Raw genomic sequence first — 17,501 nt, forward strand, 5'->3', positions numbered from 1 at the left:
TTCTGTCCCGAAGTATTTCATAAACTTCCCTCTTCAAATATTTGGTAGATTTTGGTGATACACACTTACAATGCAAGCTATTTTGCAAAAAAAACCCCAAACAAACAAACAAATGGTTCACCAATTAAAAACCCTTGGGAACACTAGCTGAGTATATATATTTGATTAAAATGTAAAAAAACATGAGAATCAGATCTGAAATCTGGTCACATCTTCAGGAGTGACTTGCACACACAGACACTCATCTTACTTCAGATTTTAAAATAATTCAACCCAGGTATTTTAGAAACTTCTTAATGTACAAGTTAAGGTTAACTAAGTGTAAGTAGCAAAAGACAAGACCAGACACAGTGCCAAAATCACTTATGTGTGTGTCATGAAGGTGGCTCCTACAGAGACAGGATTGTCCTGTCCTCTTTTCTCCTCTTTAAAAACTTTGATCCTATCCTAATCTGTAACACCTAAATATCATGCCCCACAATTCTAAAATTATTACTTAGTTATGTTTCGTCCCAACAAGCTTCCAATATTTCATCCCAACAAACTTAATAGAGAATATTAAAAAGAGGTCAATGGTCTTTTAGTTACAGTTATTTTCTTCTCTAACACATATTATTGAATGTTGAGGTTTTCTTATACATAGACAAGTAATTTCTATTTCTAAGTCAATTAGAGGCATCCTGCCATAATACCCCATCTCCCCAGTTTTTTAAATTGACTGCTCAGAAGCATCACATTTTGAAAAAAAATACACCACATAAAAATGCTAAAACCATTTTTTTTCATGGAGAAACTAGGTTATGAATACACATAACATAAAAAACATAAAACATATTTGCCATTCTAATTTCACCCTAATTTCATTCTAATTTCACAAGATGATGACTGCTGCTACTGAATGTGCAGAGAGTACAGCTCTGCTTTTTATATCCAGTACAAGACAGAATAAGTATATGGTAAGTTAAATAAATATGGTCACACTGAGAGTTATTCACCTCTTAATTGCATCATAAGATCCAGACTGTCAATTAAATTGAAATAAATTACAAAAAGATCTATTTGGAGAAGGAATACTGTTACTGTAACAGTATATTAATGTAATTGTTGCTCATCACTTGCTAAAATACTTTCTATTTTTTGTGCATACCACACAATATAGTCATGTCCATCTCTAAGTCATCAGAAATACTGTATTTTTAAAAGGGCAATAACACAGCTCCAAAAAAGACCCAGAATAGTTTACATAAACATACTTCTATAGTTTTTACTAATTCAAAGCATATTAACAACTCATTAGAGAATAGTAAACCATGATACAGCATGCTACCTACCCACCCATTTTTCCTTATCAGCAACACTGATATTCTCATCTGATCTCTCGAGGTCACTTGACCCTCTCCACCCACCTTGGGCATTCATCTTATTTCTGCAACTCCTTTTCCATCACAGGAAGACCAAGATACGAGCTCAACGCTGTAAAGCCTGTTCCTAATTCCCATTTCTTGTCCAGCCTCACACTTTTTTCTTACTGCAGCTGACGCAACATAAAACCTACATTTCTCTATGTCAATTTCTGTACTAAGATCAATTCTCTAAATTCTTTCTCATACGTTTTCAACCTGAATTCTGCTATGTTAGCTGTGATGAATTTCACCAAAGCCTCTCTGATGACCTTCATACACTCCAGGTAGCTCCTTCTAGGTAGCTGCTTTTGAAAATTCATCACAATTTGACCATGTCAGCTCTGAACATTTTGCTTTTCTCAGTTCTTGTCATACTTAACTAAGAATTCACTACAGCATCATACTCAGCACATATTGCTTGGTTGCCTCCACAGTGATCCCTGCCTTGCTTTGATGGTGCAAATAGTTTTAATGATGTTGTTCCTGAAAAAGGTTTAAAAATGTATCATCTCAAAGATCAAAGGGATCTGACTGTAAATCCTGAGACTATTTTATCATCAACTTAAATTAAATGTAGCTCAAACAAAAACTTCTTAGGTCTCTATACCAGTCTCATTTGATTTTCAATTCCCCTGTTTCCAACAAAACAAATCTAGGTCAAAAAAGAAAAAAAAACTTTTTTAACCAATCTCTACAGGCCAAGACTGCTATCACTGGGTAACATATTCACCAGGTATTCCCAATACGGTTTCTACTAATAAGAATAAATTTATTTTACAATATGTATAAATATTTGTGAGTTCACATGACAATGACCTGTCAGAATTAAAATTGCATTTCAGATTGTATAGATCAAATCAACACTATAAATGTAAAATATAACTTCTTGCTTACATATACATAATTTTTGAAACACAAAAATTTACAGTGATATTCAGGAAAAATATTATGTTTTCATCATCTTTCCTATACCCAATCTTATCAATTTACTTTACTTCTTAGACAGAATACTGATATGAGAATATGATATGATAAATTTTTGATTAGTGAGAATGTGAAAAAGCCTCTTAAAATTTACTACAATTTTCCATATGAAAATATAGCTTTAGCATTCTGCTCTTAATTAAATTTTCCTTTCCTTGTTGGTATTTCTTTCTGTGATTTCCGAAAAACAACTGAATCCAAGATTTAATAGGTACACTAAGACCTAGCAAGGAACAATGCAGCAACGTGAAAATATAAAGAAAGATGTACTATTTTAATTTTTTTCTCAAACCTTTATTCAGTGAAATTTCATCATGAAAGTAAGGAGATGTTTGAAAACTGAAAAGGTCAAAAAAGATTTTTGTTTTTATCAGAGAACAGCACAGACACAACACCCTTTATAAACTTCTGATGTAAACCATAGACCATAATCTAGAGTATTCCTCTGTGAAAGGCAGATATTCTACTTCCCCCACATATTTGCTTTAGTCAAAGAGCAATATCTATTTTAAGTACAAATTAGAAATTATGTATCCTGGGCAAAATTCAGGCCAAACTGGTTGTTGAGTAGTTAAGACACAGACCTTACAGTAATGCTGATTTCCTTACATAATACCGTCCAGAAATAAAAATTAATTCTACTCCCTATTGATTCCTTCCTTGCTGTAAATACTTTCAAATATATTTTGAATGTTTAAAAATTATTAACCTAAAAGTAATATTAACTAGTGGCTGAAGCAAATATTTATCCCCATGGTGAATATCTACCACATTTTAAAAAATAAACGACACTAAAAAGACAAAGATATTCTTCTGTGTTTTATTGCAGCCAAACATTAAAACAGATTAAATATACATTTTTTTTTTAATAGTCTGCTTGACCTTGCTCAGCTTGGCATACTTTTGTAAACATGAAGCACGTAAAATCACATACCCAGTTACAAAATACTTAAATCTGATTGCAGCATAATATACTCTCACAGTACCATAATTCTACAAATAGGCTGCCACTGTTATATAAAAAGTCCTCCATTCAGCAGTCTAAAATTATTCCCAAGCTTCCTCACAAAATATGGCTTTGTAAAAATTATTGCTCTGCTATTCACAATCAGAGATAATTTTATTAGAATATCCCATCGCAAACCACATCACAGTCTAAAAGTATTATTGCTTTCCTGAAAAGTCTTAAGAAATTACTTTGGGGCATCAGTGTTTGTTGATCAGGTGACTCACTTAAGTGGAGTCTTACTGAAGTCCCAAAACAGAAAAAGGCAGGCACAGATGGTGCCCCTTTCACTATAAATGTAAGCAGCTGACTTCAAAACAGTGTTACAGAAATTTAAAATCTCCCTGTCAACCGAAAGGCAACCATTGTGAAGGTTACCAAATTGATCTTTCTTCTTAAAAATTTATCTTATTTCTTCTTAGCTCCTATATCAGGCTTGGCAATTTCCTAAAATCACAACAATTAATTCCTGAGCCAAAAAGGAATACATGCAAAATGCCAAAGAATAAAATATGTCTTCATAATTGTGGAACAGCAGCACAGAACAGGTAAAAAGTACACCCGTTGTATTAAAATTTTAATTACTTCAAGTCTAAATTTCAGATGTACCATTTACAAGAGCATTTGCAATTGTAGGTCTTGAATGTTGATATCCTGTTTTCCTTAATGTGTAATTTCCAAAGCTTTTTTTTTTCAATAAGGTTTACAGGTCAAGTATTTATGCAAATTTGACGTTTAAAATCTATGTACAGCTGACTAACTCCAGCTTTGAGATCATTATATTGGTAGGCAAACCAGAATAATTTTACTGAATTCAACCTGATACCAGCAAGTCAGTTTTGTTGCAATTTACACTGATTCCCTGTCAAGCTATTATGTAGTTTCTACACATGCTTTAAAATTCAAATGTGCATAAATAAAAAGTTCTAAATCACATATAAAGGGTTTCTGAAAAAAGCAATTTAGTAATCTGTCCTTTTACTAGTATGAACTAAACATACACATTTTGTATCATCAGACTATTTTAAAAATCACCTGAAATTCATGTAGCGTAACTGTTGATATAACATCAGTGCAAAGAAATTTAAGTCAAACTTCACAGCATAGTGTGTGCCTGATTAGTGTTTTCAATAAAATGCAGTTAGGTTGTATGCTATATCAGCAGTTATAGAATACTTTAAAAACTCATAATATTATATGTTTTATCCAGCCAAACTGCTCTGTACATACTGTATGAATCCACAAAAAAAGATATATATTAAAATCTGAAAAAATGTACTTGCTGCTAGACCATAAATAGAGTACTAACAATTGCTTGAACAGCACATATGAAATGCGGCTCAAAGTTGCAACTTTGTCACAAACACAGAAGAAAAATAATGAATTCACTAAACTCGACCAAGAAAAAAAACCAAACCAAAACAAAAATAACAAACCAGACAGGAATGTAAATTAAACATCCAAGTGTTAAAAAAAAAAAAAAAAAAAAAAAGCTCACTAAAATGACAGTTGGCTATAACCCATTTACAATATTTTAGTGTTCGTTCCCCAAACCCTGAACTGCTTGGTAATTACATCATCAGCTCTATTACAACCATCTGCTCCCCCTTTGTAGCGTATGGTTAGGGCTGGTCCTCCTGATGTAGGGACTTTTCTTTTGAAGCTTTAAGTATCTGAAAAAATAAGGGGAAATCTATATTAAAGGACCAACCAAAACACAACTTCGTCTAAAATAACAACAACAACCAAAAATAAAAAAGCTAAAAATGCAACTTTGTATGAGACTAGTTAATTTGAGGAAGCTATCATTTCTAGGAGCTATCCTAGTGAATATACACAAAGTTGCTCATGGGAAATGTAAACTTTAAAATAATTATGTAAGCATTTTAAATAATTATGTAAGCATTACATTGTGTCTGGGGATATGGCACTTTATTTACCTTGTAAAGGAAATCTAGGCCATGTCACAAATACATGAAGACCTTTTTTTCTTAATCTTATTAAGGTTAAGGACACTTAAAATTAGGAAAAGAGAGCCAGTAAATGAGGGAGGGTCAAAGTTGTGAAGCTGAAACTTGTCTACACATGAGGGATTCCAGCAGTTGATAAAAAAAATGTGGGGTTATAAAAATGTCAAGGATAAAAGATGAAGCAAGGGAGGGGAACAAACTTTGGGTACTTAAAATCTGAACCCATACAAGAGGGATCAAAATCTAAATATAGATGGTAAAGGTATCCCCAAAACTGCAATATGTCTCCAATAAGTACCACTCTTGTCACAACCACTGCAGTTTATGTGCCAGTGTAAAATAGGGTTGGATAATAGTCCTAAATTGTTAATATTTCAAGCTGGACTATCATACCACTCAAAACACTAGTTTAAAAAACAAACAAACAGACTATAACTGCATTTTAAAAAGTTTGCTTCTGGAAAAGGATACTGGTAATAGTTTTAAGAATAAACTTAGAGAACTGGAAAACTATACCTATAGATACCAAAACATGCAGTTGCCTAATATGTTTTTTTGTGATATGCCCTAAAGTCAGCAAAAAAAACCCCAACAACTTTTGATTTGTACTCTAACATAGTCCAATTCCACACCCCTTCTCTTCACTGGTATTCTCAGAATATTCCTCACAGCTACATCCTCTAGACTTTCTCCTGTTTGTTTTTCCCACAAGTAAATTTCTGTGTTTCAGACAAAAATAAAACAACTACTCCTAACCTGATACAAACTGGTGCCACCATGCTTCAAATGAAGTCACATGAATTTACACTACTTGAAGAATAAGGACTCTGTAGTGACATATCTGAGTATCTTTTATACTGCCTGAAGTTAAGGTTTATTACATAAGTACATGCCTCTTTCATATAAGTGAAGAGTGCATGTATGTTTAATGGTGCTCTTCATTTAGGAGAGAGTTTTTTACTATCTCTTGTAAAAGAAACTTCAATATTATTACTGTTGAAATAACAGGAAATACTACTCAATGAATGAAATTACAAGAATGAAGAAGAAAAGGCTTCTAACAAAAGAATCCACCATATAGAATCCTCTATCACAAATCAAAATATAACGAATAACCCTGGTTAATATCAATTTCATACTCTTAAGAAGAAAATGTGAGAATGATGTATCCTTCAAACTGAAATTTTCACATCCAAAAAGGGAAGACAAATATACATAAGAGTAGGCGAACAAAATAATTACTCAATAGTAATAAAATTCTTATTCCTAGACACTAGTTTACTTATGTCACCTGTTTCTTTTCTCAGTTTCCAGAGATGCTAATTTAATCCCACTGTATACACTGGAACAATAAGCTTCTACAAAAACTGGTAAGCAATGGTTCTGCCTTCAAAGCTGTTTCCACATAACTACATAAATTACTAAAGACACTTGAGTATGCTGGTACACTGTTACAGATTTTGTGCTTATCAAATTATTTTCATTTCCTACTTCCTAAAGGAAGAAACATGTACATCATCTAATAGCTACTTGTGCGTTTAATAACTAAATAAATAGGCTTTGATTGATTCTTTCACTTTTTCATGTGAAGGAAAGAAGAAAATATTCACTCCTTCCATCCAGTATTGCTACTATTATCTGCTTCCACAAAATATACCAGGACAGAGCTAAGGCCAATCTCATGGGTTAAAATGTGTTGCACTAGTTTTGAAAACAACTGAATGTAAAAATAAATAAATATATACACACATACATATAAAAACACCTTTTGAAAGGATCAGAAAACCATACTATAGCAGAGTAAACCAAGTGATTTTTAATTCTAATGGTGTTTGAAAACATTAAAAGACTCTCTTTGCATCACAATACAATAAAAAGAGAGTGGACAACTAGGTTCACTTTCATCTTATTTAAAAGTCCATCTGCAATTAAAAGATAGACTGTCCCTTTGTACCCAGCACTGGTGAGACCACATCTCAGACACAGTACTCAGTTTTGGACTCATTGTAAGAAATATAATTGAGGTGCTGGAGTGTGTCCAAAGAAGAGCAATGAAGCTGGTGAAGGGTCTAGAGCACAAGTCCTATGAGGAGTGTCTGAGGGAACTGGGGTTTGTTTAATCTGGAGAAAAGAAGGCTGAGGGGAGACCTTATCACTGTACAAGTACCAGAGAGGATGTTGTAGCGAGGGGGTCTTTGGCCTCTTAAGTAAAAAGCAATAGGACAAGAGAAAATGGTCTCAGGTTATGCCAGGGGAGGTGTAGATTGGATACTAGGAAACATTTTCACCAGAAGGGTTGTCAAGCACTGGAACAGGTTGCCCAGGAAAGTCATGGAGTCACCATTCCTAAAGGTATTTAAAAGCTGTGTAGATGTGGTGCTTAGGAACATGGTTTAGTGGTGGACTTGGCAGCATTAGGTGTATGGTTGGACTCGAACTTAAAGGTCTTTTCCAACCTAAATGATTTAATGACTGTTCCTCTGGCTGTTTTAGTGCTTCAGAAGGCAGTATTTCTGAGCTACACGCTGGTGATTTTCTTGCCTTTTTAGTATTCAGAGCAGTTCCATGCTTGCACATCGTGCAAATTTCTCTGTTGAGAAGGAATAAGTGACAATCATGGGTAGTGTGTTATGATACTATGGAAAATACTGTAAGTCCTGCCCTAAAACCCCTAAATTAAATCAATAAATGAATACTACAGAGGCACTGCAGTAATTTGTCTGGATAGTTCCAAATGCCATGTCCCCTTTGTGAAGTATGGTGAAGATGAGCAAAGAGTACATTACAGCCTGAATCCCTACACTGAAAGGATGGTCAGGCACTGGAACAGGCTGCCCTGTGACATGCTGGAGTCACCATGCCTGGAGGCATTTAGAAGATGTGTAGATGTGGCACTTAGGAACAAGGCTTTGCAGTGGACTTGGCAGTGTTAAGTTTATGGTTGGACTCTTATCTTAAGGGTTTTTTCCAATGTAAATGATTTTACGATTCTAAATGGAATATTTAGAAAGCCATCCACTATTGCACAATACATATGTTTTTTGGTGAAGGTAGAAAATCCAGTTACTTATTGCTGCGAGACTGAACCATAAATTACAGCACAGAAAGTGGCAGAAATATTCCACCAAAAATGAAAATTAGAAGTTTTATGTTCATGCTAGCATTCTGAATTTAGTTTTAAAATAGTACATGTAAATCAAGAAGACCATCTCAACATCCTCATACCAATACAACTGATACAACTGTGGAATTAAATACTATTTAAATTTTGTAATGATCCTTTAAGGACCCTTTTATTATTTTAAGTTTAAGCAGCAACATCTTTTCTGGTTCTACAGTTCCAACTTAAAGCACAACAAACCAACTGAACACTACCTTTGCTATCCTAATTTTTTTATGCTGAACTATGCTGTTAAAGGTAGATTTTTATAAATTATAAGCTAATTATAAGCTTTGGTTAAAATATTTCGTATTCACTGCATAACAAAACACTTGGCATCTATTAAAGAATACCCATGGCTTCAAACATTTCAGCACACCATGTGGCTGTTACAATAAACCTCACAGACAACACAGTTAGATATTGATATGACATATTTCAAGAAACCTCAGTTATGGCTCTGCATGGAAATTAAATACAAACTGAATCACTCCTCCAATCTATACTGGGCAACCACAAAGGCCTCCTGTATTTTTCATGTCTCTGGCTACTTTTAGCATGTCCAAGAACCAAATACAAGTTTCCTTTCCTGCAAGAAAAAAAAAAATCCCACAGAACTGCCTGGGCACCACACAACACAACAGCTCCTGCATACTGCAAAAATTAACTAATCAGGCTAATCAGAACAAAACAGAGATATAGCTGCCAGGGCTCTTGGATTGCAGCTTCTCAGATGTACTGCCCAGAGATACAACTCAGTGTTTCACCCAACAAAACTACATTGTTATGAACAACTTCAAATAATTAACTCTGAAAAGCAGATTAAATGTAAAAATATGAAGTCTTCAAACTTAGAAGCCATGTAGCCTCTTTAAAAATAGTTTTGGAAAATGCTGTGTTTACTACTGTCAGGCAAAAGATGGAAGAGCTTGAAGCACTCTCATTCTTAAAATCATTTATGTCAAGAAAACTGTGATGGCACCACAAAAGTCTGGTTTCCATATCTGCCACCCAACTGCAACAGTTGGATTCCTGTAGATCAAACTGATACCCAGAGAAGTGACAGCATCACCACCCATGATCAGTTGCTCTGGGAAGGAAGTGTGCATGTATTTGTAGACCTGAAATTTTTGTATTTGCCTTTACAGCAAAAGTATCCATCTTTGTCTGAAATAATTTAAAATTAAGTTGTAAATTAGAACTATTCACAGTTTTATCTAGAAAGCTTCTATATAACCCTGTAACTATTACAGCATTTATGCAGTACAAGATAAAAAAAATACTGTTTCCAAAACAGGAATTAGCCTCCAATTACAGTAATGATATCCCTTCACCCCTCTCCACAAAGTAATTTGTTTACAAAATTTCCATGCAACTACAGCTTAATTTTGGGGGGAAAAAAGAATTAAAAATCAAGCACTTAAAATAAACTTACCCACTCGATCATCATTTGAATAATCCTCAGCTTGAACACGTGTTTCTGTAAGTGAAAGTGTACAAACAATTCTAACTGGATGGTTCTCTAATATTTACAAAAAGCTGTATTTTTTTCCTGATGCACAAGAGTGAACTGTCAAGACTGCTTTCTAATACTACTTTTCTAGAAGTGGGATGCAAATTGTCCTCAGTTTGATTTTTCTATGGGAAAGATTAATACTTAAGTAGCCCAACAAATTAATTGCAAGACTGTACAATTTCAAAAGTAGTACCCCAAAATCCTGAAACCATATTATCCCACAGTTTCATAGGTTACTACAATATGGGCTTAGAAAACATTCATAAACTTATTACACTCCATCTGTAATTGTGAAATATTTGACTTCAAAATTCAGTTTCTTTGAAATCTATATGTATGCTTATAGTAAATATGTCCCATGTCAGCAAATGCTTTTACTGCTAATAGACTGAAGGTTGCTTATAGATCCTATAGCACAGAGGGAGTCAGACTCACCAGAAAATAATTCATAATAGCCAAGATATTATGGACAATAAGAGAGGGAAATCCACAAGAGACAAAAATGCATTCTCTAACTCAGGAAGCCCATATTTAAAATGCTCAAAGATGGGGAGACATTTGGCTTTATTATATTTGTTACATATAGTCTCTTTCCTGAGTATGCACCAGTGACTGGCTGGTGGTAAACAGAACATAGCAAAGAAATCTTCAGCTTCATATCATTTATAACAATTTATTATCTAAGTTTTTCCAAACTAGAAGCACTTGCAACTTCTAAAACTGAAGAGTGCTCTGTAAAAATATTAAAATATTGTCCTTAAAAACCCTAAGATGCTAGAATCTGACAACACATAGTTTGTCTTTAAAAGAAAGAAGTTGCAGAAAAAGTTACCAGTGTTTTTTACTGCAGCACAGAATATTATTCTGTGGTTATTTGTCATTGGTGGGGTTATTTTTTTGATGTTTTGTTTTTGGTGGGTTTTTTTTAAGTTGCAAACTTGTGCAAAAGATAATGTACATACCTGATTGTTCTGGTTCAGGGCCCACATCTTCTCTGAGCTTACTTTCTACTGTTAGAAAGAAAACAAATGTTGCAAGTTACACACAGCAGATTAAGAATTTGGTTTTATTCCCCACCAGCAATCCAATCAAATTACTATCAAACAAAAAAGAAAATTTATACTGCAGAACAATGAACAAGGTTAACTTAAAAGAAGAAAAAAGGAAATGAATGCATTTCATATCCAAAAGTCTGGTTACAGACTTTGTTACAAACTTCCATTCCAATTGCACTCCCCCAAAATGCTTTTAGTTACAGTTGTTGTTTGTGTGAAACAATGTTTGTTTCACAATGGAAACGTAAATAAATGTAGTATCAAATCCTACACACTGTGCTGAGACTAAATTGCTTACATCACTTTGCACTAGCTGACTGAATTAACATGATTTTTTAAAACAAAATCATGCTCTAGGATATTTTTAACTTAGAGCAAATCTTCAAATGACATTTGACCCAGTACTCATTTAACTCACCAGCACAAAGAACAAAAATTTATAACTTATCATAGAATCATAGAATCCTAGGGGTTGGAAGGGACCTCGAAAGATCATCTAGTCCAACCCCCCCTGCCAGAGCAGGGCCACCTAGAGTACATCCCCTAGGAACGTGTCCAGCGGGTTTTGAATGTCTCCAGTGAAGGAGACTCCACAACCCCCCTGGGCAGCCTGTTCCAGGGCTCCGTCACCTTTACAGTAAAAAAATTTTTTCGGATATTCAACTTGAACCTCCTATGCTCCAATTTACACCCATTACCCATTGTCCTATCACTGGTCACCACTGAGAAAAGCCTAACTCCATCTCCCTGACACTCACCCCTTACATATTTGAAAACATTGATGAGGTCACCTCTCAGTCTCCTTTTCTCCAAACTAAAGAGACCCAGCTCCCTCAGCCTTTCCTCATAAGGGAGATGTTCCACTCCCTTAATCATCTTAGTAGCTCTGCGCTGGACTCTTTCAAGCACTTCCCTGTCCTTCTTGAACTGAGGGGCCCAGAACTGGACACAATACTCCAGGTGCGGCCTCACTTGATCCTTTTCAGTAGTAATCTGGGAAATACACTCCATTATTCAACTTGAAGGTCTAAGTACTTCATAAGAATGCCATGAAGTTCAGTGAAGCCAAGTACAAGGTCCTGCACGTGGACCAGGGCAACCCCCATTACCAGTTACCATTACCCCATTACCAGGCTGGGGGATGAATGGACTGAGAGTGGCTCTGTGAAAGACCTGGGGATCCTGGCAGATGAAAATCTGGGAATGAGGCAGCAATGTGTGCTCACAGCCCAGCAGTCCAACCATATCCTGGGCTGTGTCACAAGAAAGGTGGCCAGCAGGTCAAGGAAGATGATTTTCCTCCTCTACTCTACTATCATGAGACCCCACCTGGAATACTGTGTCCAGTTCTGGAGCCACCAACACAAAAGGACATGCATGGACTTCTTGGAGCAGCTCCAAAGAAGGGCCACAAAAATTATCAGATGGCTTAAATACCTCTCCTATGAGGAAAGGTTGAGAGGATTAGGGTTGTTCAGCCTGGAGAGGAGAAGGCTCTTGAGAGGCTGTATTGCAGCCTTTCAGTATATAAAGAGGGCTTACAAGAAAAACTGAGAGAGATGTTTTACCAAGGTTTGTAGCAACAGGACAAGAGGCAAGGACAAAAGTGAAAGTTGGTAGAATTAGACTGGAAAGAAGGAAAAAATTTTTTAGGATGAAGATGGTGAGACACTGGAACAGGTTGCCCAGAGCAGTAGTGTATAGAATTCTTCAAGAATTCTATACTATTGAAGAATTCTTCAATAGAATTCTTCAAGACCAGGTTGGACAGGGCTTTCAGCAAGCTGATCTTAGTGAAGGATGTCCCTGTCCACCATGGCTACGGGGTTGGACCAGATTCATTCTTCGATTATATTGACAAATATAAATGGAAAAAAAAAAAAATTGTTTCTTTGGCAGACTATAAAAACTCATACCTGGGAGCTCTTTACCAGTATCAAAATCTTCAATAATTTGATCTATAAGAGAAAGTATAAAAGTAAATAATAAGCAATAATAAATAATATATATATAATAATATATGTATAATAATATAATAAATAATATATAGTAATAAATAAAGAGTAAATAGCTTTTTTTTTTTTGCTTTTTTTTTAAGACTTAAAAATGCATACACTTCATCAAAATACTTTTTAGATCAGAATTACAAAATATATACCTGGCTCTGTGGCTTCATTCACCTCCTCTGGAAGGTCCTCAACAGCTAAGAAAACATTCAATTCAGAACAATATTGACATCAATCAATAAACTGATGAAATGTACACACAACACAGAGGGGAGGGAGGGAGGAAGGGCCACAAAAGAACACACCTAATATGTTAAACTGTGAAGGGTAAACTGTTATAAACAAGCAGGAACTTGGGCAAATTTGAGAGAAAACCAGAAAATTACTTTTAAAATTTTCTTCCCTGTTTCACTAAAGAACTGCTTTGTTCATTAAGTCAATAGTTCAAAATTGTACCTTCTGAACAAATGTTTGGATTAAGTGACAATAACTTTAAAAACTAAAATTTACAAACCACTTTTTAATCTTTTTAAGCATAATCAATACTCCCATTTTGATCTTTTGATCTAACATATGCACAAAGTATGACAAGTAGACCAATATGGGAATATTTACCTCTTACTACTGCAGTGTTAAAAAATAGATTATTTCCATAAACAGGGGGTTTGAACATAAAAAAACCCCAAAACCTTAACTGAAAAATTTCAAAGTAATGTGACAGCATAGAAAAACTTTAAAACAAACTAATGAAAGACTTTGATACTGCCTTTTACATAAATATAGCAGTTGCCATACCATGGTCTTCACTGTAGTCATCGTGTACTCTATCTTCTGTTTAAAAGAAAAAAAGATACATGAAAATTTATGGATTTTTAGGACAGTAAATACAAATAATACACTGACAGGTTTATTCAGGAAAACAAAGACATTCAAAATTATCGTATTTTATGATGTATTAAAGTCAGTAAGGGTTCAACATAGGTGAAGATTTCTACAGGATCCTGTGAGAAGAACTGAATCACTTTCTGGCAGCACAAGGCAGACTTAAAAAAGATAAAGCATAATCACTTGGTTCTTGTTATACAAGTCATGAACTCCCCTACAGATTACTCACAACTAAGAATGGAAATACCCATAAATCAATTCTATACATAGCAAACGTCTCCACTGAAATTTTGTATTCCACTTGTTAAGAAAGCTTGCTTGTTTTTGAAAAACTTATTTTTTTAGAAGATACTATCTTTTGACATTGATCACACCAACTAAACATCTTCAGGAAACTCAAAGTATTTTTTATGCACAGATACACTTCTATGCAATACAAACATCCTAAAAATATTATTCTGCCCAGCTAGCTGACTTTAAAGAAAAGAAGTATTTATGTGGGTCTTTGTATTTTTTCAGAACTTAAATAAAAATACAGATGAACTGATGCTACATAAGAAGTCCAATATTTGGGGTTTTTTTCGTCTTGATTTCAGGCCAAAATTCAATGAAACTCCATAAAACAGAAAAAACACTTTGAACTGTACCTATGAAATGCTCCATAGCATCTTCTAGCATTAGCTCAGAGTCACCTTAAAGAAAAATATTTACAATTTTATATTGTAATCAAATTTTTATGCAACAGCAAAATAAAAGCAGTTTAAAAGGTCACATATTAGCTCAAGATACTAATGTTTTATTTGAAAGTGACAGCTGGAATGTAAAACACATACAGAAGCTACACCTTAAGTTATGCAATGTTATAAATTCAGGCATATTAGGTGTAAAATTAGGAATACAATGAGATGTCTGACAAATCATTGATTAGACTGGAAGACTTCACTTAAGATTATTTGTGGATGAGATTCATACAGAGTTCTGCTGACAAATGTAGTGGTAACACAGCTGCAAATATCAGGCTTATTTGAAACTACATAAAAAACTGAAAATAAAACTGATGAAACAATCAATATGACACATTACTTTGAAGCAAATTTTAAGGAGCTATTATAGTATAATATAAAGTAATAAAAATTCACAAACCTGGAGCTTCTGGATAACTTACTGTCTTTTCCACTTCTACATCATATTCATATGAAACTGTAAATTAAATATGAAAAAAAAGTAATTTCAAAATTTTAAAAATTAAGTATTTTCAATACTCTTATTTTACCTGGAATCCATAATGTTTCTGTCAATAGCTAAATGTAGTTCGTTGAAAACTCACAAATTAAACCCCACAAAGTGATATTTGCTCAGCAATCCAACAGAAGGTATAGAGCCATTTTAACTTCTAGTCTTCCTCTGTGCTGTCTGTATGGTAACTAGATGCATGAGATTCTCCATTGATATTTTTAAATAGTTCTAATATGAATTAATTAGGTCTAATATGAATTAGTTCTCATATTCTCAAAGTTCTAAAGTGCAAGAAGTGCATATTTACTAATGTGCAGGAAGACTACGGAAGACAAAATATGAGCCAGAAATCAGACCTTCAGAAATATGTACATTTGCTTCTGGAATCACAAATTTAGAGCAGTTTTCTTTTTTTCCATTGTCTAGCTAAACAGACCTAACAGAAATCAATGTCTAATGTAAATGGAAGAGGCTGCCTATAAACAAACTATAAACAAATATTAGCATCCAGAGAAAAATACTTATCAGCAGGGAAACTCCAATATCCACTCAATGTTTCCTCATAATGAAAAGATGAGCTAATGCCATTTTATGCTTTATCAGATAGAATATGAAAATGACTTTAAGCTAAATTGATTAGTCCAGGCAACTTTCAAAAAGCTTTTAAGATGAATTAGGGTGTGCAGAGACAGTTCAAGGACAGTTCAGTCCTTGGTGATGGCTCACTATCTGATAGTGTAATAGTGCCACAAAGAAAGCAGTTCTGAACAGCAGGTCACAAACCAGATGCTTCTGAAATGTTCCATGTCAGAACACAAGTTTCTGACTAACACCAAGAATAATAAACTAGAGGACCCTTGGTATTGTAGACTGAAACAGTAATATAAGCAATAAATCTCATTCTCAGTTTCTTAGATTGTAAAACCACATCTCTCTCCTATACACATCCACACCATACACAATACTTAGGCATGCACAGTAACAGAAAAATGAAGTTTTTGCACCAATGAAAGCAAGGTTTCTACACATCAGCTCTTTCTAAGAACCACTTGCAATAGTATATATAATTGTTGTCTCTGTCAAAATAAAAATATCCAAAGCAATCAGGGATACTTATTTGGAAAAAAATTATCTGAGAATTATCTATTCATAAACCGGTCTAAACTTTTCAATTTTGCTTTCTCATAAAACTTGCTACATTTAGGCAGAAAACTAGTATTATCAAATTTGGAAAAAAACCCTATACCTGGAGCTTCATATGGTTCTGGCTCCATTGCTTCAAGATCTTCTGCCAAAAGATCAGCATCTGAGAAACAAACATGCATTTTAGATTTTTTTAAGTCTACACATGATACCACTAATGCTGTAACAGAATATTATTTAAGAATAAAGTTAAATTTATAAGAAGAAATTCTAAACCAATTTCTAACACCAGCAAGTTATCTACAAAGATTGAAAAACAAAATATATAACTTTATTCGTATACATAATACTGAGAATGTGAATACACATGTGAACTCAAAATTTTCTCAAAAAAGATGACTCTCCATAGAAATTTCTGTTTTGATGTAAAGAAAGAATATACTCATTTTGCCTTCTTAAAGTAATTTTAAAGACTTAATATAACTGGAATTTGAATTCCTCCTCTGTTTCCCTGTTTTGACTTGTGATGTGGATGAATAGCAGAGACATAGAAACAAGGAGGTATAATAGCCCCAGAATGGAAAAAATTACTTCAGTTGTGAAGAAAGGCATTCAGTGTACTTCGAGCTGTTAAAACCTTAAGATTATATGCATTACACAAGTTTTTCAAAAAGAGGCATCAAGATGCACACAAAATTTTCAGTAGTGCAGAAAGAAAGCACTTAGAAATATTTTTCCATAAGTTGGATTTAGATCTATGAGTCTCCTTTAATATTCTTATTACAATTTAGCATCCTGTCAATGCCCCATGACAGCAGGAGACAAGCACCTTTATATGATCTCCACAGAACCTGCAATCTAGTTCTTGCTTAACATTATCTTAAACAGCCACAATTGAAGGAAAGTAGAATCAGAATAACTCTGTCTACAAACAGTTGTTGTTTTAATAAACTAAGAAGTCCAGAAGCAGACTCCATACTGATATTATAAAAGTCACTCTTATCGGGCAGGGGAGATACCCAGATACCTGGAGTACTGTATCATTTGTTTGGCTGAAAGCCAATAGAGCAGTAATTAAACATTAATACATAGTTTATTGGATTCTAAAACAAAGGGCATTAAAATACTGCATTTTCA

At 34.2% G+C, this 17,501-nt stretch overlaps 1 protein-coding gene across 21 annotated transcripts in view; it reads right to left on the reverse strand.

Moving 5' to 3' along the window:
- The window catches only part of ASPH (aspartate beta-hydroxylase), a 105,438-nt gene that overhangs the window by 48,600 nt on the left and 39,337 nt on the right, over window positions 1-17,501 (reverse strand). For 12 of the 21 annotated variants that reach the window (XM_071737626.1, XM_071737627.1, XM_071737625.1 and 9 more), the window contains 8 exons: window positions 16,468-16,527; window positions 15,129-15,185; window positions 14,633-14,677; window positions 13,896-13,931; window positions 13,253-13,297; window positions 13,011-13,052; window positions 11,002-11,049; window positions 9,959-10,003 (listed from right to left, as the gene is read on the reverse strand). In XM_071737626.1, the coding sequence (XP_071593727.1) occupies window positions 9,959-10,003; window positions 11,002-11,049; window positions 13,011-13,052; window positions 13,253-13,297; window positions 13,896-13,931; window positions 14,633-14,677; window positions 15,129-15,185; window positions 16,468-16,527 (378 nt within the window). The remainder of the gene's footprint in view (window positions 1-9,958; window positions 10,004-11,001; window positions 11,050-13,010; window positions 13,053-13,252; window positions 13,298-13,895; window positions 13,932-14,632; window positions 14,678-15,128; window positions 15,186-16,467; window positions 16,528-17,501) is intronic. The other 9 variants (XM_071737631.1, XM_071737636.1, XM_071737620.1 and 6 more) reach the window with 4 other exon arrangements.

The sequence above is a fragment of the Heliangelus exortis genome, chromosome 2 (assembly GCF_036169615.1).
Source record: "Heliangelus exortis chromosome 2, bHelExo1.hap1, whole genome shotgun sequence".
In the NCBI taxonomy this organism is placed as follows: Eukaryota; Metazoa; Chordata; class Aves; order Apodiformes; family Trochilidae; genus Heliangelus; species Heliangelus exortis.